Consider the following 22,770-nt stretch of genomic DNA (forward strand, 5'->3'; position numbering starts at 1 on the left):
CTGCTTCCCTCCACCCAGGGAGTTGTCAAATCAATTCAAGTTTTTTTTTTCTGTTTTTTTAATATATTTTGATAAATAAAATATATATATATTTTGATAAATAAAAAAAGTTATAACATTTTGATAATTTTTATTTTTATATTATTTCTGTAAAAACCCGCATTTCTCAATCCACTAACTTTACTTTATGAGTTTAAAGCTCCTTTTAAGTTTTAACAATATTATTTCAACATAGACACTAAATATACTGAAAAGTTACGTCATAGAAACTTCTTATGATGGTAAGAGAAAAAGGTCATTCATTAATCATCCTCGATTATTAGGTTCTTTCTCGTAAAATATATTATTTCTAATTTTTTAAAGAAATGATGATACATAAAAATTAAAAAATAACATAGAATAAGAAAGGTTAAAATGAAGAAACTGAAACACTATTATTTAAAATAACTTTATACAATTTTAACCAAACATAACAATTTTATAAATAAATTTATATATCTAGTTATATTAAATTTAAATTTAATAATTCATATTTTCACAATAATTTTAAATTATATCTAGTGCTTAAAATAATATTGAAATTAATTCATAATGATAAATATATTTTTTAAGAAAATGATGAGACATTTATATTTTATGATAAATAATATTTATTTTTTATAAAATTATATATCTTTAATATGATAAATATTAAATGAAAATTTAATATTAAGATAATTTATCTTTATGCTATTTCCATATTATAATCTATTTTTAATTTTGAATATTAAACTATATTTTAAGGAAAAATAAAATATTTTTAAAAAATTTCTACGAAAAATTTAACTAAAATTTCTACAATTTTTTTCAACAATTATCTCTTAAATAATTAAAAAAGTTAACGCTTAGAAATGTTAGTGAGAGAGTTCATTTATTATATTTCAAAAAATAATTCATTTATTATATTTAATTTATTATAAGGAAATATAAATGAAATATAATAAAAATTTTATAAATGAAATATAATAAATATTCTAAAAGATTCAAAAATTAAAAAATAAAAACCAAAATATATAAACATTTCTAAAATTTTGGAAAGAAAATAAAATTCAAACATTATTAAAAATATGAATATATATAAAAGGATTATATCAAATTTGGATATGTAAAAAAAATTGTTATATTTATATAAAATTTAAAAATAAATTAAAATTTTTTAAATATAAAAACTAGTTGTTTACCTGACGATGTACAAGTTTTAAAAATAGAATGTACCACGTGACACTTCAATTAGATGCCATGTGATACTTTCAAATTGGATTGAAGTGCCACGTGGCACATTCTAATTTGGCCACATTTAGTGTACTGAACTGATTAATAGAATGTGACATTAGGTACTAATTTGAACAAAAAAAAAATATCAAAGTAAGAAAAATGATGTATGGCAAATGATCTTTAAGCCTTTATATTTTAGGAAACAATTATAAATTTTTATTTTTAAATTTTATAAAAAATATAAAATTGTAAGAATTAATTAAGATTTATAAAGATATATGGAAAAATAATATATAAATTTTGAAAATAAAATTACAAAACAAAATGATTTTTTAAGTTTTTTTTAATTTTTATATGTTTTATTCTCTTAGATAAAATTTTCAAATTTTAGTTAGGGTGAATTTAGATAAAATTTAAATTTATAACATGATAAAGTTGAAATAAATTTTAGAAAGAAAATATTTATTCAGTAAAATCAAGAAGTTGAAATTGAAATATATTTAATTTTATTTATTTAAAATCTTTCAAAAAATAACAATTAACATAAAAGCAATTTGTTGATTGTGTGAATTAACTTTGGATCTTGAATCTTATAATATATATTTATATAATTTGTAGGAGCGGTCCAAGGGTGACACCAATGGAGCTATATATAGTATGCAGATATTCAATTTTAATTTCCTTTTAAATAACATGTCAAACAATTCAAACTTTGCGGTTTCCTCCTGTTTTCTTTTTCACAAATCTTTCAACACCCAAGTTGAAAACAAAAAATAACATAAAACACAAATTTTAATAATTTAGTAATTAGTTTCGAGTGTAATTTTTATAATTACATATATGCAATAAATTTCAGTAGCTATGATAATTAGTGGATCTCATGAATTGTTGTGACTGAAGCACTGATTATAATCTTCGATTCTTAAGGGAGAGTGAAAAATAGAGTTATTATACAGATAATTACAAACAATTACATGCAAATTCAATTACTTGTGACTTTTCAAATATATCCGTACATTAAAAAATATTTTATATAATACAGTGTTTTAATTTTAGGATATATATTTTAAAAACATAATTATAGGAATAAATTATATTAGGATCATCCTAAAAATATAGTTTTTAGACACCAATACAATAATCCACGTCATTAAATTTTAAAGATATCAAAGTCTTATTATGCACTCGTCTATATCTAATATCTTCTCTAACTTAATTTAATTTTAATTCAATTACTTAAAATAATTAATTTTAAAATTATAAACAAACATCTTTTCTTCTTTTACAAATTTTAATCATTTTGTTTTTTTCATAAGTTAATATTTTTTTATTTTTGTGCAACCAATTTTTTAAAAAATTAGTAATTTTTGTGCAATTTTTTCATGTCATTGACACATAATTTTGGTAATTATTTTATCCTAAACCTCGAACTTTGAACCTTAAACCTTGAACCCCAAACCTCGAGGTTCAAGGTTTGGGTTTAAGATTTAAGTTTTAGAGTTCGGGGTTTAAAGTTCAGGTTCAAGGTTCAAGGGTTTGGGATTTAAGGTTTGAGGTTATGAGTTTGGGGTTCAAGGTTCAAGGGTTTGGGGTTATAGGGTTTTTGGTTTTAGGACTCGAGATTCTAGATTCAGGGTTCGGGGTTTTGGGATTGGGATTCAATGTAAAAAAGTAACAATGTTATGTATTAGTTATATGAAAAAATTGTTGAAATGTTATTAAATAATTAGAAAGGGACCATGAATAATGTGGTGGGAAGGGTCCATAAAATAAATTTTCTATGGATGATTGTATAATAATAATTTAATGTCTTTAAAATATGATGATGTGGTAAAATTTTATTGGTGCCTAAAATCTTAATTTTAGGATCATCCAAATATAAGTTATTCCATAATTATATATTATTTTACTAATTTTATTTAAAATTTAATTTTTGATGGTATATTTTCCTGTACACATTTTGACCTAATAATTAAAAAATTATATAGTATTTATTATTAACTATTTATACTTGGTCAATGATCAATCAATGGTAACAACGGATATAAGTCTAAAGTTATCAAGAAAAATACTTTTATGGACTGTCGTATTATATATGGTGGTTTGATTTTAGATTTTGCTACTTGTCTTGAGAAATTTTTCTTGATAACTTTTATAATAATTAATATCTTTTAGAATTTAAAATTATGTAGTTGTGTAATTATAATTTATATTACCAAACGTGAATAAGAAATTACAATATACACCCTATTAATCAAACACAAAGAAAATTCAATTCCTTTTAATTATAAAAAATATAAATACTACTTTAAAATTACACTTTTACCTAATTACTCCGTGGTATTCAAGCATACCCTTAATTTACTAATGGGACAATATTACTATTTAACTTACTTTATTGATGGTGTATAAACTATACACCTCAATCGTGGAGTTCTTCTATATAAATAAGAAGAGTTGGAGTTTCTCATAAGATGGTAAGCAAAGGAAGAACACAAGAAGTGGTTAAAGGGTGAAAGGGAGAAAAGGGACAGCGAGATAAAGAAATTATTAGTTTTGTATTATTATTATTCATTTATACCATCTAATTTTAGATTTAATCATATACATATATACACATCTTTGATATATATATACTTACTGTCGAAACTATTTTTAAATTTTTAAAAAAACACGGGGATCGACTTTGAAAATGAAAATGTGAGTCGCCACTAATATTTTATAATTATAATTTTAGGTCTGCGAATTTTGAGAAAACAGGTTCGGGAGTCGGTTACGCACGAGGAAGGGTTAGCACCCTCGTAACGCCCATAATTGGTACCGAATCGATTATATAATGCCTTAGCGTCGAAATTTTGAAAAGATTTTTAAGATACGATCCTTTGGTGAGAAAACTTTAATGATAAGATGCATTCATTTCGAAGAGATAAATTGTCACACTCAGTGAGTTAGGGTGCGAACATTCAATCTTTGAAATTAGATTTGTTCCTTTTTAGAAAATCATGTGCTTTTAGAAGGATACTTGACTATTTAAGTCAATCGAGAAATCCGAATCCAGTAAGTTAGGGTTCACCTTCTCGAAATTCTTAAACATCAAACATTGCCTTTATTTTAAAAACGAGATAAGGAAACGTTGTACCGAGTAAGTTAGGATCTAACATTTTGAAATCCTAAATGCTTAGTTTTAAAATTGCATGGTTTTAATAAAATAAGCACTTGATCATCTAAATTCATCGGGAAGAATTGAAACCTAGTAAGTTAAGGCACGATTCTTTCGAGAACTTATGAACATCGAGCTTTTAGGAATTAAGTAATAAAACAACTATAGTGCCTTAATAAAATACAATTCTCACAAAAGGAACGTGATTGGATAACAATTCATACAATGTAAAATATGAAATACAATCTAAATTTAAACTAAAAACAATTAAGTAAATGTTATACAAATACCAACATTGATTTTAATTATGTCATAAAAACTTAAATAAACAAACGATAAAACTAATAAAATAAATAGAATTTAAGTAACAAAATATTTATGTTTGAAACTAGAAAAAAATTCAAAGTTAATGCTATATTTTATGTACATATATATGAATTCTAAAAATATTTGCATATAAATTATATATAGATATAAAAAGTCATATAATTTTATTACGAAAATATGATCTAAGTTATATTCTAAGATACATTATTTAAAGATATAAAGTAGCAAATAAATATATCAAAAATAATGGAACCAATAATAATATCAATTTGATAATCAAGTATACAATAGAAATTTTGAAAGGATATTTAATGAATTTGAAATATATTTAAAATAATAACTTGAAAGAATTTGCATATTATTTTCCAAAGAATTATATTAAAAGGGTTTGAAAACAATATTAAGCTAAATATCTAAATAATGTTGAAAATAATGGGTTAAAATAAGGGTTAATTTGTTTAAAAGCATTTTTGAAGACGAATTTAAATATGATAAAACAATTTTAAAAATGATAGCAATAACTATAATAAAACATAAAAGGTTTAGATAAAATTTGCACACACAAAAAACGAGATTAAATAAACATGTATAGCAAGTTCAAACTAATAATATATAATGAATTTGGAAGTATTAACAATAAATTAATAAATTTTAAAACTATAGCAACAATGAATTTAAAACATTATTAAAATTTAAATATCAAAAAAATGTTAAGTTTTATAATAAATAAAAGTAGAACCTAATTGTTTTGAAAAAACTTGTTGGATTTAAAAAGAATTAGGTTTGTATTAAGTTGAAATCCATTTCAAAACTGAGGGACTAATCAGGCAATTAAACACAGGCATTAAAATAATCACAATCCATCACGAAAACGGCACCGTTCAAGTTCGGATCCAAATGAAAAATAAGTTAAATACATGGTATAAATTACAAATAATTGAAGAAATTAAATCGCAATTCCCATAAAGGCGCAAGGACTTATTGAATAAATAAACCAATCGATCCATATGCGCGGATCCTTCCCGGATCGGGTCTTCAAACGCTGCCGTTTTGAAGCCATTGTATTGGCGACAAACGACGATGTTTTAGCTTCCACGCTTAAAGACTAAAACCCTAAACATTTGGTTCATTTCAGAAAACCTAAAGAGAATAGATGTTCTCTGGGCCGTTCTGTACATTGAGGGCGCTTGAGTGATCTCCGATCCAAGCCTGGTCTCCAATGACGACAGAGAAGGCCCGAATCTCGTCACAAGGTACTTTCTACCCTTTCTTATTGTTGTTTCTTCCCTTAATAAACGATTAGTAGATACAAAATAGAAAAAGAAACGAAGGGAAAAGAGAAAAAAAAATGATTTGCGAATAAAAAAGAACCCAGAAATCACCTTCTTTGTATTTTGATTTTTGTATTCTGAATGCGTGTGTCCGTTATAGTACGCTCTTGGTCTTTTTTATAGTCTCTATTTACAGAAAAATGAAAAATAAAAATAAAAATGAAAACAAATCGCCCCCGTTCTGTCCTTTTTGTTTTTTCCTCTCTGCTCCTTTTTGTGCTGTTGGTGTCTGCTTTGCTGCTCGTTTGTTCGTCTCTTGCAGGTACGTCGTGCAGGGTCGGGGACGTGGCACGTACGGATGTGTGCAGGCGCGCGCGTACGGAGGCTCGCGTGAGTGGTGCTACGTGCGTGCGTGAGGCTGAGGGAAAGCGGCGGCTGAAGACCCCAGAAACCCTAGGGTTTCTGTTTGTTTCAGTTTTGGGCTAAGGATATTTGGGCTAGGGTAATGTATTTTCGGCTTGGGTTTAAATTTTGGGTGTTTTGAAATTGGGCCTATTGTATTGGATTGTAGATGGACTATTATTGGACCTTTATTAATTTGATATTTTTCATATCTGGGTTTTAGTAGTTGGGCTCGGGCAAATTGGGTTATTACACTTACTTATTTTTTTTATATACTTTATAATTCATATACATACGTATTCATATATTTTTTATATTTTACATACACGTCTATATATATTTATGTACATAGTTTTTACTTTACCTCCACGAATATATACATACTTATATTTTTCTTATACATTTTAATTTATATACATATCTATATGTATCTATATACCTACTTTATTTTCATAAGCACATACATATATTTTTATATTTTTATAATTTTGTTCATCTCTTTTATTTATTTATGTCTTTATTATTATTTTTAAAAGAATATTTCAATCTAATTTATTCACATATTTGTTATTCTGCATGTTATTAATTTGTCCTTTTTATCCATTCATTTTTATTGTTGTTGCTCGTATTATTTTTTTTTACTATCGCATTCAATATTGCTTTGTACGCATATTAACCTCGTGTTTCATTTCTACTGTTTCGTGTTAGATTAATTTATTTCAATGCATAAATTACGATTTTTGAATAAGCAAAATCTCGTATTTAGATTCGAGAAGGTCGTACCCTAACTTATTGGGTCTTGATTTTCACAATAAATCTAAATACACGAATCCTTTCAAACTCAAGTTTTAAACGATCTCGGGAATTAAAAGGAGATCGTGTCCTAACTTATTGGGCATGATTCCTTTTTTCTCAAGTTTTAAACGATCTCGGGAATTAAGAAAAGATTGTGTCCTAACTTACTGGGCATGATCTCTTTTCTAAACCCGAGATAATTAAACATCTTTTTAAATAAGTAAATTTTTAGCATTCATTCGCGCATCGGGAATTCTAGACATTGTGTCCTAACTTACTGGATATAATTCTCTTTCCCGAATTACGTGAAATATGTCATTTTCCCAAAAATTTTCAATATTTCAATAAATGATTGTATTTTAAATCTCTTCAAAGTTTTCAATTTTCGACACTAAGACATTAAGTAATCAACTAGGTACCAATTTTGGGCGTATCGAGGGTGCTAATCCTTCCTCGTGCGTATCCGACTCCCGAACCCGTTTTTTCGAATTTCGTGGACCAAAATTGTTGTTTTAATAAAATCAAATCGTTTATTAAAAACAACCACTTTTCGAGGTGAACCGATATCACACCTCATAAAAAAGGATTGGTGGCGACTCCCATACTTGTTTTTATTTTTAAAATTCAAGTCGACCCCATTTTCACAAAAAAAATGGTGTATGGTCAAAAATTACATTATTTAATTTTTTTTAAAGTTATGGTCAAAAAGTTTATTATAAAAAATAATTTACATATTATAAAAGTGTTACAATATATTTATTTATAAAAGTATGTCCAAAAAGTATGAACATAACTTATTTATGTGTATGTACTACATATTATAAAAATAATATGCTTATTCAGTAAAAAAAAAGTTATAATTTTTTATCATAACTTATTTGTAAAAAAATTCCAAAGTTATAGCTAAAAATTATATCATTTATAAGAAGTGTTATGAAAGTTATTGGATACTTTATAAAAACATTTTCTATAAAGGTTATATCTTATAAATTTTATATTATTTTTACTAAATTTACATATTATAAAAATTGCTACAACCTAATATAATTATGTTTTCAAATTAAGTTTATATAATTTTTTATGATTAAAATTACAAACTATTTATGTCATGAACCCAAATATTATATGTTACATGATAATTATCTAAATACAAAAGGGTTTGTTCTTTTTTAACTAATTTCCTTTAAAAACTTCCAAGAAGTTTTCACTCCTTTCTTCTTCTTGCACTACCGAATCTCTTACATAATCCTCCAAGTCTGACATAATTGGCAGCATTGCCCATCCCCTTCATCGACCTTCAAAGGCCCTGCCAAGCCACCATTACCCCCAGCCCATATAGCTCTTTCTGTCGTACCCAATCCCTTTCCAATAGCTTTGTTGCACCCCTTTAATAATTCCCACAATCTTACACTATCGCCACTTACAAGCAACAAGGTTTCCTTGTTGCCACTTTCACGTAAGCTCCCACCACCCCCTCCTTACTCCATAACTACACCTTGTCTCATTCCCTAACCAGTAAGCTCTTTGCTTGACTATTAGTAGCCACCATTATGGCATTAAACTAGCACTACTACTAGCCTCTGCTCTCTAATTTAGGTTTTTAGCCGATAGAGAATTAATTTTTCATGGGAGAAAATTAAAAAGTTTTCATAGTGTGATCAGTTTGTGAAATTAGAGTGTACTCTTTAAGCAAACTAAGGGTTCGGGAATAGTAGAGAAGGTTTTATTGGTTGAAAGCCAAGAAATGACCAAAACTATTAAGTCGAAAACACAAATAATAATTTGATGAAGTTTATTTCTATAAATAACACAAAGGTTCGATTTAAATTTTTTTTTTTAAATTTTTGTTATGAAAACAAACACGTTTTCTAAAATAAATTTTTTCAATATAATCGCATCTCCCATGAAAGACCTACCTCCACCCTAAGTAACTACTAACTATGTGTAAGTAACTCATATACTTTGATTTATTAAAAACCCGAGTTTAATTGGTAATAAAGTCAAAAGCTGGTATGTTGGGTATACAACTTATGTATGACATAGCTTTACTTAAAACAATGAAATTCATAGCATGGTAAAGCGTAAATGATATCCTCTCGTTGGCATTGCATGGTTGAGGGAAAAGAAACATGATCACGAATCATTTGTCTAGGATGAAAGATTTTATCACTATATGTTAGTAATATATTTTTTTTATAAAAGGAAGATGCAATGGTTATCATGAGATAATCCTATGATGATAACATACTAATGACAATGTCATTGACAATCATAATTATAAGTTATTTTCGTAATGGTATACAATAAAGGAGAGTTCAGTTATTGTACTTTTAGTGGATTGACTCTATGACTAAATAATGTTGTAATTAATAAACGAAGAGTTGAAACTTAATTACAAATTATTTGATATCTAATTATATATGTTCAATCGGTCCCTCGCTAGCTCAATATAACCCTTTATGGATTACATTTGAACTAATATGTTGAATGAATGAAAACAACGAAGAGAGAAATAGATTTTATGTATCACTATTCGCAATAAATGTATTTTTTCACATAAGATAATAGATGACTTAGTGATTGATTTAATTTCTTTGAATTATTAATCAATTCATTGTAATTACATAATTGAAGTTTGAAGTGAAAATTAAATTAAGCAGTCATCGTGATTTTACAGAATAAGACAATTAAATTTATTTACTCATAAATTTTAGTACGGTAAAGTTGTCATGACTTTAAGTGAATTAGAATTGAGTTGAGAAAATAATTTAATTGAGAGAATTAATTAAATTTATTTAAATAAAAAATATTTTGAAAATAAAAAGCTAATTATTGGGTTGGATAAATTATATGAGTTGATTTAAAGACCAAATATCACATAAAATTGTACTTAATAAGTGAAAAACCCAAAATTGAGCTATCATATAGTGATGTTCGACACCTAGGGTTCCTAGAGAAGCCAGTGCTGCCTACCATGTAGTCCTACTAGGACTATGTGTGTTTTCTATTAAAATATTAGTATTTGGTCTCATCTTGTCCAAGTAGAACTCTTGTGTTTTCCCCTATAAATAGAGACTATGGGCTAGGCCAAAATACACCACATAGAAAGATTTATAGTTTCCAAAGAAAATTTATTTTTATTAGAACTCAGGTTAGGGTTTTAACCCATAGAAAAAATTAATTTTCTAGTGGAGAAAATTAAAAGGTTTCATTGTGTGATCAATTCGTGAAAATAGAGTCATGACAAAGACTATTAAATAAAAAAATCGTATTTATTTTTATAAATAACACAAATACTCATTTTTAAATTTCTATTAAAAAAATAATCATGTTTTCTAAAATGATTTTTCCAATATGGTATCCCATGAAAGTCACCAGGGCACCCCCTCCTCCTTCCCAATTCAACGCCCAACAACCAGCACCACCAACCGGCCCTCCACTCTCTAATGTATGTTACAAAAATTTAAAGATGAGGTTCAATTTGTTTTAAGTATGTTGACACCATTTTTTGGATGAAACGGGGTCGACTTGGATTTTGAAAATAAAAACGAAAACGGGAGTCGCCACCAATCTTTTTTGATGAGGTGTGATCGGGTCACCTTGAAAAGTGGTTGTTTTTAATAAACGATTTAATTTTTATTGAAACAACGATTTTGGTCTACGAAATTCAGAAAAATGAGTTTGGGAGTCGATTACGCACGAGGAAGGATTAGCACCCTCGATACGCCCAAAATTGGTACCCAGTTGATTACTTAATGTCTTGGTGTCGAAAATTGAGAACTTTAAAGAAATTTAAAATACGATCATTAAAAAAAAACTCGAATGGCATGGATAAAAAAATTTAAGAGGATATTTGGCAATTTGGTTAAACGAGAAATCGAAACCCAGCACATTAGGGCACGTTTTCTCGAATTCCCAAACGCAAAATATTTCCTCTTTTGAAATTTTTGGAAGGATATTTAGTCACTTGGTTGAACGAGAAAAATAGACACCCAGCACATTAGGACACGTTTTCTCGAATTTCCAAATGCTAAATATTGCCTCATTTAGAAAAATTTTCTTTTTTGAAGTGTGGTGTTAATATGCATAATGAAACAAAAATGAATACGACAAGGTAAGCATAAATATTGTGAGTAACAACAGATGTTAAATAGGCAAAATGAGAATGACAAAGCGATTACATATAAAAAAAATAGCAAGTAAATAAATAAGTAGAACTAAAGCATTTTAGAAAAGTAATAGTCTATGTGAATAAATAAATAACACCAAGTAACCACGATTACAATACATTAAATAGATAAAACCATGTAGAAAATATGAAAATATATGTATGTATGTATGTATATTTTAAGTTATGAAGATAAATAATATATGTATATATGTAAATAGTTAAAAAATGCGTATATATATATATATTATAAAATATATGTCAAGATTATAAAATATATGGATGCATGTACATATTTTAAAATGATAAAACATAATATATATATATATATATACATTTAGGATTTATAAAATATATGTATAGATTATAAGAACGTACGTGTGCATGTATATTTTTAAAATTATAAAATATAAAAGATGTATGTATATATATATATATATATATATATATATATATATGAAAATAAAAAATATAGATTATAGAATACAAAAATATATATAAGTAGGTGTATATATTATGTACGTATATTATAACAATGTATGCATGTATATGTATATAACAAATTTTGAAGTTTAAAATATTAAAATAAGCAAATAGTAAAATACTAATATTAATGGCATAATATAAAAGCAAAATAAAATAAAATAAAAAACTAGGGCCGATTTTAAATGAAATAATAAAAGGTAAAGGACCACAAGAAATGCGCGTTAAGAAGGAAGGATCGATCGCGCAATATTCCCCATCCCGTATGCGCATTGATTTATGCGGGACCGATTGAACAAAGTAGAAATTACGTGGCCGACATTAAAAGAAATAAAAGAGTGCGTTGCATATGCTACTGAATTGGAGGGACTAATTGTGTAAAATACCCATTAGGGTAATAATGCATGACCCTCTTTCTTTTACACGGCGCCGTTTGAACTTCAACACAAAAGCTAAAGACTTTGTTTTATTTTTTTTTTGCTACATTCTGCAGAGAGACGCAAAAAGAAATAAAAGGAAATTCCTTTTTGCTAGGGTTCCGTGTTTAGCCTTGGAACCCCGCCGCCATCACGCCTTCCCCGCCTTGGGTGGGCCGGAGCCATGCGAGGTGTCTCCCACCAGCGTTGAGAGCGCCAGAGACCAAGGCTCAAACGGGAACGAGGAGAAAACGGAAGGCCTTTGTCCTTCCTTAACGGCGTTCGATGACGGCGAAGAGCCGATGACGACGCCGGATTCGGGGCCGATCGGTGAGTTTATCCTTCCCTTCCCTTTTCCTTTATCTTTATTTTTGTTTTTGTTTGAAAATCAAAATAAAAATAAATACAACGAAAAAAAAAAGGAAATATTGCAATCGAAATCACCTTTGATTTTTTGCTTTTATTTCGTGAATAAGTTACAAGAAAGAAAAGAAAAGAACCTGTTACAAGAATAAAGTTTGGCCCCTAACGGATCTAAAGATCGATTTTTCTTGATTCCCTCTTTTTTATCTATTTTTCAATCGGTTTTATCTTGAAAGATACCAAAAGCAAAAACCCCCTTTTCCTTTTGTTTGATTCGGCTCTTATAGCCGACTACACGCTTGTTTTCATTTTCATTCTCTGTTCTTGTTTCTTTTGCTTTTGTTGTTGTTTGCGGACTGATGAAGTCAACGGAGACGGAAAGCTTCCATTTTGGTGCAAGGCGTGGTGGCGGTGGCGAGACCTCGGGCATTTGAAAGTCTTGTTGGAGGCACATGGGTAGCAAGATGCGCGCACTAGGGTTTCTAGGTTTCTGATTTTTGCTGAAATTGTTTTAATTTTGGGCCATCTGGGCCTTGTTATTTTTCGGGTTTGGAATTTGGGTTGTAATTTTGGGCCTGGGCATAAATTGGGTCTTACAGCTGCCCCTCTTTGCTCGTTGTCGTGTAACGGGAACAGAGCAAAGACTAAGAAAGACCAATTTTGCCCGGTCTCATCGAGTCTCGACTTCTTTTAACACTTCTCCTCTTCACGTAGTGTTATCCCAGTCCGCTTCGACCCACTCCATTGCAGTTCAAAAAGATCTGACTTGTAGCTCCAATCTTCTTCGCCGTAACTTCAGGGGGACGATGTTTGTGGTTTTAGCCTGCTCCACTGTAACTTCAGGGAGATAAGACTGGTTTCTTTTGTCTGCTCCACTACTACTTAGAGAGATAAGACTTGATGTGATCTGCTCCACTACTGCTTAGGGAGAAAAGATCTTAAATCTTCAATCTACTCCACTACTACTCAGGGAGATAGGATTGGTGGCTTAAATCTGCTTCTCCACTATCTTGGGAAAATAAGATTTACCATCTTCGATCTGCTCCACTACTGCTTAGGGAGATAAGATCTGCAATCTTTGACCTACTCCACTACAGCTTAGGGAGATAGGATCTACCATCTTTGACCTACTCCACTACTGCTTAGGGAGATAGGACTGGTGGTTTTGATCTACTCCTTTAACCAGCTCCACTGCAACCGATGGAGGCAAGGCTTTGTTTTTTTTTCTGCTTCGCTGTTCACGCAGGAAGGCAAAATCTGCTTCTTTAACCAGCTCCACTGCAACCGATGGAGGCAAGGCTTTGTTTTTGATCTACTTCGCTGTTAACGCAGGAAGACAAAATCTACTTCTTTAACTAGCTCCACTGCAACCGATGGAGGCAAGGCCTTGTTTTGATCGCTTCATTATTAGCAGAAGGCAAAATCGCTTTTTAACTTGACTCCACTGCAACCGATGGAGGCAGGGCTTTGTTTTTGATCTGCTTCGCTGTTAACGCAGGAAGGCAAGATCTGCTTCTTTAACCAGCACCACTGCAACCGATGGAGGCAAGGCTTTATTTTTTTGATCTGCTTCACTGTTCACGCAGGAAGGCAAAATCTGCTTTTTTAACCAGCTCCACTGCAACCGATGGAGGCAAGGCTTTGTTTTTTTTTATCTGCTTCGCTGTTAACGCAGGAAGGCAAGATCTGCTTCTTTAACCAGCTCCACTGCAACTGATGGAGGCAAGGCTTCGTTTTCGATCTTCACTGGTCTACTCTTTAGGGAACATGATATGTCTAATGAACCTAATTATGCCTAATGATTAGGATGACATGATCAAAATGAATCAAACGCTCCTAACTAGACATGTATGAATGGTGTTTGCATGAATGCAGAATTTTATCTTTCCGAGAATGCTCCCGCTTAGGTTGTTATTACTCGAAGTTTATTAAGGCCTTGTGACTGACGTGCTACGATGCCTTCTCGCTTGACTGGCTTTTCTGAAGAAACATTTAGCCAGGTTGCCCCCATCGTAAACCTCAGAGTTTAATCCATTGGGGCACCAAATTTGTACCATCATTTTCCACTGTAATCCAAGAGTAGAGATATATGGCTTTCCTCAATCCTCTCTTATCACAATTCAAGGATACAGGATCCGAATCGTTATGGTCTCTTACACTAATGCTAAGGTGTTGTACCAAAGACATGCGCAAATGAAGGCTCTCTTCTCCGAGGTAGCCTCTTCCTATTTGCCTGGTGATCATTGCATCTTGTCACTTTCCTCAATCAATGTTCTTGTCAACAAAATCCAAAGAGAAAGTCTAAGTTTAGACTCTTCCTTCTCAAATTTCCAACCTTTAAAATTGATGTGTTCTAAACAATAGTCCTGTTTCAGGCTCCTATATTGTTTAGAAACTTTTCAAAGTAATATGCAAAACTTCCTTTGTGAAAGTTTTATTAGTCCATTAATCATTATTCCAATACAACATGCTTGCAAAAAGGGTCATAACAATGGATAAGAATAAAGTTGGTTTTGAGCATAGCTCAAAAGAACAAGTTATCCAAAAATAGTAAAGAAGGATGACAAAGAAATTGATTGGGAATGTATATCTTGGAAAAGAAAAAAGGTATTCCAAGAACAACAAATAATATGAGAATTGGGTGCCTCAGATGTCGCAACTTGAACTTCTCCGTACAAACTTTCTGAAGACCATTTTGAGTTTGACATGTGTTTAGGAGATCTATAGTGCTTTGTCGATGCCCCAAGATGTCGCTTATCCCTTCCTGTTGATTCAGGTATAGCAAGATCACCACATGCCCCAATATGATCAAAATACGAATCGTTCTGATCGCCTCATGCCCTACTTTAATCAATATTTGAGCCGCCCTTTTCGGGTTTTCAACTTAAATCCCCTTTAGTCTAAGGTGCCCTTTGCGGGTTTTTCCCTTAGCCTCTCCATTTTACTTTTCAATTTTTCATTTTCATTTTTCATCTCTCTTTTTTGAACTTCATTGTCTTGCAATACAGTGACAAACCGTGGTGCTTGATTTTGAACTGATTACATCCCTCAGCTGTCGTGTTGCCATTCCAGTTCAATGTATTTTTCAATACCATCCTCTCTGGAATTCTTTATCGGCATATGATGACATTGACGCATGCAGTAGCCTCTATCCATTTGATGAAGTAATTAATGATCCCAGTAGTGAAGCAATGCCCATTAGAAGTCTTCGATAATGGTGATGTCCATGCTCTATTTTGCTCGAAATTTGAGTCGCCCCTTTCGGGTTTTCAACTCAAAACCACCTTTGGTCACAAAGCGCCCTTTTTGGGTTTTCGCCTTGGCCTCTTCTTTTCTTTTTTTTGCTTTTCATATTTTTATTTTGACTTTGATTGATTTCTCTTTTTCTTTTTGTTTTTTATTTTGATTTTGATTTTGATTTTTTTCTCTTTTTCTTTTCCTTTTTTTCGAATCGGATCTGAAGTCTTGGGATTAGGCAAGTCCTTGTTATCCCTTTCAAAGGATCTCCTCTGATATCGGATTTCCCTTATAGAGCCTTTTGGGGCAAAACTACAACTGGAAACTTTTGATCTTTCTCTTCCATCAGGATAAAATCCAACATCTTAAAGGGATAGAAACTCGACTTCAAACGGGCAAAACTATGCTGAATCGACGAGAACGGCATTGCCCCAGCATAGAATTGTATCGTGTTGTTGTGCAGATTTCTTTATCAGTGCTTGACCCGGCATCTCCTGATGTGATCCTACAAAGACCTCTTTAAATAAGGTCTTACTTCATTTTTGAGGACAAGTCAATTCTAATCTTCACCAAGCTCAGAATTCCTAATGATTCATTGAGAGGTAGGATCTGTCTATCCTCCTACTCAACCATCCTCAATAAGTCCGGAGGTAAGCTACAATCTTTGTCATTTTCAAAGTCCTGAGATCCCTCTGCACACATGCCTTGCTCAAAAGAAAAATCTAGGTGTGTAGCAGAGTCATTCACGGCATTGATATCTGAGGACCCATTATATGCACCGAAGAATATACAAAAGAATGTATAAATTTATGAATGATTATTTACAATATGATTATGAATGAATGATGGTTTGGAAGAAAATCCAAAAGAATGAAAGAATATAGAATTATCCGTAAAGAAAATAATCGTAAAGATGTATTTCATAATAACGTTCAGACATAAGCCTATTTCACAAAGGAATTTCTATCATTTCTAGGCTAAGAACAACAAAAATGTTCTGAACATTACTTTAAAAAGCTCTAGAGACTATAGGGTTTTCTTCTGCAGTCGAATTGCTTAGAACACTTCTATGTTTATAAGGGAAAATATCTAACAGGGTCCCTTCTTCAGTTGCTTCTGCATTGCATTCACTCCACTTATCAATTATGATTGGGTAATGGAGTTTCCGCACTGGAGGAATCATCAAATTTAACGACGCCCATACTAATAAGCCTTTCAACCAGTTTTTTAAAAGCAATGCAATTTTTTATCGAATGCCCCGTATTTCCCGCATGATATTCGCATTGTGCATTCGCATCGTGCCATCTGGGGTACGGAGGCTGTGGAGGCTTTGTATAGAGAGGGGCAACAATGCGCGCGTTGAATAACTTTTGATACAGCTCCTTATACATCATCGGAATTGGCGTAAACTGGAGGTTCTCAGTACCTTGTTTCGCACAAGGTTCTTGTCTAGATGAACCTTGCTGACTAGCAATCACCTTATTGTAAGTGTTCACATTGCTTACATCGTTTTCCTTCTTCTTTAAATCTGACCTTCTATTATTCTCCCCAGCATCAATCTTTCCACTTCTCACGGCACTTGCAATCATTTCACCGCTCATGACTATGTCTGAAAAGCTTTTTGTCGCGCTTCCTAACATATGCGTAATGAACGGGGCCTTCAGCGTATTGATGAAGAGCATTGTTGTCTCTTTTTCCAGGAGTGGTGGCTGAACTTGTACGGTAATCTCCCTCCACCTTTGTGCGTATTGCCTAAAACTTTCATTAGGCTTTTTCCCCATATTTTGTAGGGTAATTCTGTCAGGCATCATTTCCGAGACATGATTGTACTGTCTCATGAAAGCCTGTGCCAAATCCCTCTAAGTACCAATTTTTGTTCTGCTCAGCTGATTGTACCACTTTGACACTGCTCCTGTAAGACTTTCTTGAAAGCAATGTATTAATAATTGATCATTATTAATATACCCCGTCATTCTTCTGCAAAACATAGTAATATGGGCTTCTGGGCAACTGGTCTCGTTATATTTCTCAAATTCCGGCATTTTAAATTTGTAAGGTAGCACCAAGTCCGGAACCAAGCTCAGATCTTTTGCGTCTATCCCATGATAGCTTTCAATGCTTTCTATTGCCCTAAACTTCTCTTCTATCTATTTCTATTTCTCCTCAAATTGTTTTGGAAGTTCCTCCTTCGCCTTGTCCTTTTCAGCCATCTCATCAAGATCTGGGATAGCAATATTATTCGGGCTATCACCGGGATTAGAGCCCGCTCCGGGTTGAAAATTCATTGGTATTGAAGCATCGCCTTGGAACTGCTGAGGCCTAACCGACACAGAGGGTTTTCGCGGATGCAGCTCAGTTTGAACCTGCGCATGCGGAGGCGTAAAACTTGGAGGATAAAGTGGTTCGCCATTGTTTTCTTCCTCATTAATAATCACAGGTCCTTTCCCCTTATCTACTCCCTTCAATAATTGCGTCATCTTAGTTATCAGATCATTTTGAGACTCTTGCATCTTTTGTACCATGTCATGTTGAATCTTTTCTATTTGTTCTTTCATTTGCGCCTGCAGCTGGTCTTGCATTTCCTTTTGAAGTCGCTCTAGCTTTTCCAACTTTTGGTCCATAATTTTTTACTTAGCTCGAGTGTCGTAACTTTGTCGGTTTTCCAGGTTAACTGAAATAAATTGACTCAATTAGACTCTTTTAATGGATGCTAATGCATGTAATGCCGGTGCATAAAATGAATGCCTAGAGAGACATTGATTTTGATTCAATTACATTTAGGAAACTTTTCTAGAAAGCAAATTCCTTTACATAAAGCAGATGCATGTAAGGCCTCGCCCTTATATTCCTAGAGACAACATCAATCTTTTCCTTCATCTGCATGTTTGTGATAATCTCACCAATTTCCAACAGACGCCACTGCTAGCTTCTTTTCTAGATCTTGGTCGTCATCTTCATGAGACTCGTCAACTTCTTTAAGGGAGTTCGAACGTCGAAGGCTCTTGGACAATCGTCTTGAATCCTCAGGCCACGAAGTAAGGTCACGAACTCTTCCATCGTCTTTCTTGTGTTTCTCAGAATATATTCAGGCAGTCGTATTGTTTTCTACTTTATCAAGGAATTCGTATTCTATGACAAGCTTTCTAATTTAGTAATTGGATTTGAATCAATATCTCTTTCCTAAGATGCAAATGCAATGCAATCATAATCAAAACAAAACAAGATGTGTTAGTACAAAACAGAAGCAAACAAGAAAAATAGAGTACCTATTCGGGTAACCATTAGGGGTTTGAAATAGCTCTACCTAGAGTGGGCTTTTAAGGTCTTCTACATGCGGTTTGGCTCTAAAATCAAGGTACCCGAACCAGCAGATTCCTCGATCCTCACCCATTATAGGCTCATATGGACCGAGTTCGGTTCAGGGGAATACATTTCCCTATGGCTGCACGGAGATGAAAATCTCACGAAGACATAGGTACGGATGTATCCCGAAAGCGATCCACTATCCTGCACGGAGGTGAAAACCTCACGAAGGACTAGCTTCTCACTCCCACTTAAAAGGTGTGACCAACGGTCATGCAATGCAATGTGCAGAAAGATATAAAAATTTAAAATGCAAAACTTGATGAAAACTATAATTCAAGACAAATGAAATGCAATGAGAGGATCGTAAATTTAAACCAAGTTTTCAATTTTTGACAAAAAGATAAAAAATAATCAACTCATGGCTTGACTCACTTATTTAAGTCCCCAGTGGAGTCGCCAAGCTGTTGACACCATTTTTTGGATGAAACGGGGTCGACTTGGATTTTGAAAATAAAAACGAAAACGGGAGTCGCCACCAATCTTTTTTGATGAGGTGTGATCGGGTCACCTCGAAAAGTGGTTGTTTTTAATAAACGATTTAATTTTTATTGAAACAACGATTTTGGTCTACGAAATTCAGAAAAATGAGTTCGGGAGTCGATTACGCACGAGGAAGGATTAGCACCCTCGATACGCCCAAAATTGGTACCCAGTTGATTACTTAATGTCTTGGTGTCGAAAATTGAGAACTTTAAAGAAATTTAAAATACAATCATTAAAAAAAAACTCGAATGGCATGGATAAAAAAATTTAAGAGGATATTCGGCAATTTGGTTAAACGAGAAATCGAAACCCAGCACATTAGGGCACGTTTTCTCGAATTCCCAAACGCAAAATATTTCCTCTTTTGAAATTTTTGGAAGGATATTTAGTCACTTGGTTGAACAAGAAAAATCGACACCCAGCACATTAGAACACGTTTTCTCGAATTTCCAAATGCTAAATATTACCTCATTTAGAAAAATTTTCTTTTTTGAAGTGTGGTGTTAATATGCATAATGAAACAAAAATGAATACGACAAGGTAAGCATAAATATTGTGAGTAACAACAGATGTTAAGTAGGCAAAATGAGAATGACAAAGCGATTACATATAAAAAAAATAGCAAGTAAATAAATAAGTAGAACTAAAGCATTTTAGAAAAGTAATAGTGTATGTGAATAAATAAATAACACCAAGTAACCACGATTACAATACATTAAATAGATAAAACCATGTAGAAAATATGAAAATATATGTATGTATGTATGTATATTTTAAGTTATGAAGATAAATAATATATGTATATATGTAAATAGTTAAAAAAATGCGTATATATATATATATATTATAAAATATATGTCAAGATTATAAAATATATGGATGCATGTACATATTTTTAAAATGATAAAACATAATATATATATATATATATACATTTAGGATTTATAAAATATATGTATAGATTATAAGAACGTACGTGTGCATGTATATTTTTAAAATTATAAAATATAAAAGATGTATGTATATATATATATATATATATATATATATATATATATGAAAATAAAAAATATAGATTATAGAATACAAAAATATATATAAGTAGGTGTATATATTATGTACGTATATTATAACAATGTATGCATGTATATGTATATAACAAATTTTGAAGTTTAAAATATTAAAATAAGCAAATAGTAAAATACTAATATTAATGGCATAATATAAAAGCAAAATAAAAATAAAATAAAAAACTAGGGCCAGATTTTAAATGAAATAATAAAAAGGTAAAGGACCACAGTAAAATGCGCGTTAAGAAGGAAGGATCGATCGCGCAATATTCCCCATCCCGTATGCGCATTGATTTATGCGGGACCAGATTGGAACAGGCGAGAAATTACGTGGCCGACATTAAAAGAAATAAAAGAGTGCGTTGCATATGCTACAGAATTGGAGGGACTAATTGTGTAAAATACCCATTAGGGTAATAATGCACAGCCCTCTTTCTTTTACACGGCGCCGTTTGAACTTCAACACAAAAGCTAAAGACTTTGTTTTATTTTTTTGCTGCTACATTCTGCAGAGAGACGCAAAAAGAAATAAAAGGGAAATTCCCTTTTTTGCTAGGGTTCCAGGTTTAGCCTTGGAACCCCGCCGCCGTCACGCCTTCCCCTGCCCGGTGGCCGGAGCCATGCGAGGGTGTCTCCCACCAGCGCGTTGGAGCGCGCTCAGAGACCAAGGCTCTGAAACGGGGAAACGAGGAGAAAACGGAAGGCCTTTGTCCCTTCCTTAACCAGCGTTCGGCGACGGCGAAGAGCCGATGACGACGCCGGATTCAGGGGCCGATTCAGGTGAGTTTATCCTTCCCCTTTTCCTTTATCTTTATTTTTGTTTTTGTTTGAAAAATCAAAATAAAAAATAAATACAACGAAAAAAGAAAAAGGAAAGATTGCAATCGGAATCACCTTTGATTTTTTTGCTTTTATTTCTGTGAATAAGTTACAAGAAAGAAAAGAAAAAGAACCCTGTTACAAGAATAAAGTTTGGCCCCCTAACAGATCTAAAGATCGATTTTTTACTGATTCCCTCTTTTTTATCTGTTTTCGATCGGTTTTATACCGAAAGATACCAAAAGCAAAAAACCCCCCTTTTTCCTTTTGTTTGATTCGGCTCTTATAGCCGATTACGCTACTGTTTTCTGTTCTCTGTTGCTGTTTCTTTTGCTTTTGTTTTTGTTTGCAGGACCTGATGAAGTCAACGGAGACGGAAAGCTTCCATTTTGGTGCAAGGCGCAGCTGGCGGTGGCAGACCTCGGGCGACGAGTGCGCTGGAGGCACATGGGTAGCAAGATGCGGCGCACTAGGGTTTCTAGGTTTCTGATTTTTGCTGAAATTGTTTTAATTTTGGGCCATCTGGGCCTTGTTATTTTTCGGGTTTGGAATTTGGGTTGTAATTTTGGGCCTGGGCATAAATTGGGTCTTACAAAGTACAAATGCTTTATTTGGAAGAATAAAGTTATACATTTTAAATTCGATTATTGTTTTTCATTACTAAGGGTGGGTTTGGATGGGCGGTGTGTTTGCTTGCGGTTAGTGTAAAAACAGTAGTGGCGGTGAGATTAGATACTGTAGCGAAATTGTAGCCTGAAACAAAAAGTAAGCTAAACACATCGCACCGCACTCAATCGCTCATCCAAACCCACCATAAATCTTTGAAAACGTTGTTTGTATCAAAATTATTAATAACAATTTTTTTTTTCAAAAAAATTATTAAAAACATTTTATAAACTAAAATTTTGTAAATGTAAATATTATTTTTTTAAAAAAACTTTACAGTATATTTTAAAAAAATTAAAATACATTAAAAAGTATTTTAAAAACAATTTGATTTAAGAATAATTTAAAACAATTTGAACCCGGATTAAAATTTTACTTTTAAAAATAGTTTAACAGAATTTTTAAAATTAGTTTTAAATTACATTAAAATTATTTTTAAATTATTTTATTTAATTGTATAAACTTAAATTGCATTTCAGGAAACATTTTA

General features: G+C 31.8%; 1 protein-coding gene across 1 annotated transcript; it reads left to right on the forward strand.

Moving 5' to 3' along the window:
- Window positions 1–21,262: 21,262 nt before the first annotated feature.
- On the forward strand, window positions 21,263–22,460 carry LOC128032663 (uncharacterized). Its single transcript, XM_052621370.1, has 2 exons — window positions 21,263–21,575; window positions 21,967–22,460. Exons 1-2 carry the CDS (start codon window positions 21,545–21,547, stop codon window positions 22,320–22,322), a joined length of 387 nt encoding a protein of 128 aa, XP_052477330.1. The 5' UTR covers window positions 21,263–21,544; the 3' UTR covers window positions 22,323–22,460.
- Window positions 22,461–22,770: the final 310 nt, after the last annotated feature.

Source organism: Gossypium raimondii, chromosome 9, assembly GCF_025698545.1.
Source record: "Gossypium raimondii isolate GPD5lz chromosome 9, ASM2569854v1, whole genome shotgun sequence".
In the NCBI taxonomy this organism is placed as follows: domain Eukaryota; kingdom Viridiplantae; phylum Streptophyta; class Magnoliopsida; order Malvales; family Malvaceae; genus Gossypium; species Gossypium raimondii.

Excerpts from the sequence above, each read along its gene's own strand:
- LOC128032663 (XM_052621370.1), top strand. The coding sequence starts at position 21,545 with ATGACGACGCCGGATTCAGGGGCCGATTCAG. Across the intron at positions 21,576-21,966 it reads GGATTCAGGGGCCGATTCAG|GACCTGATGAAGTCAACGGA; the intron begins GTGAGTTTATCC and ends TTTTGTTTGCAG.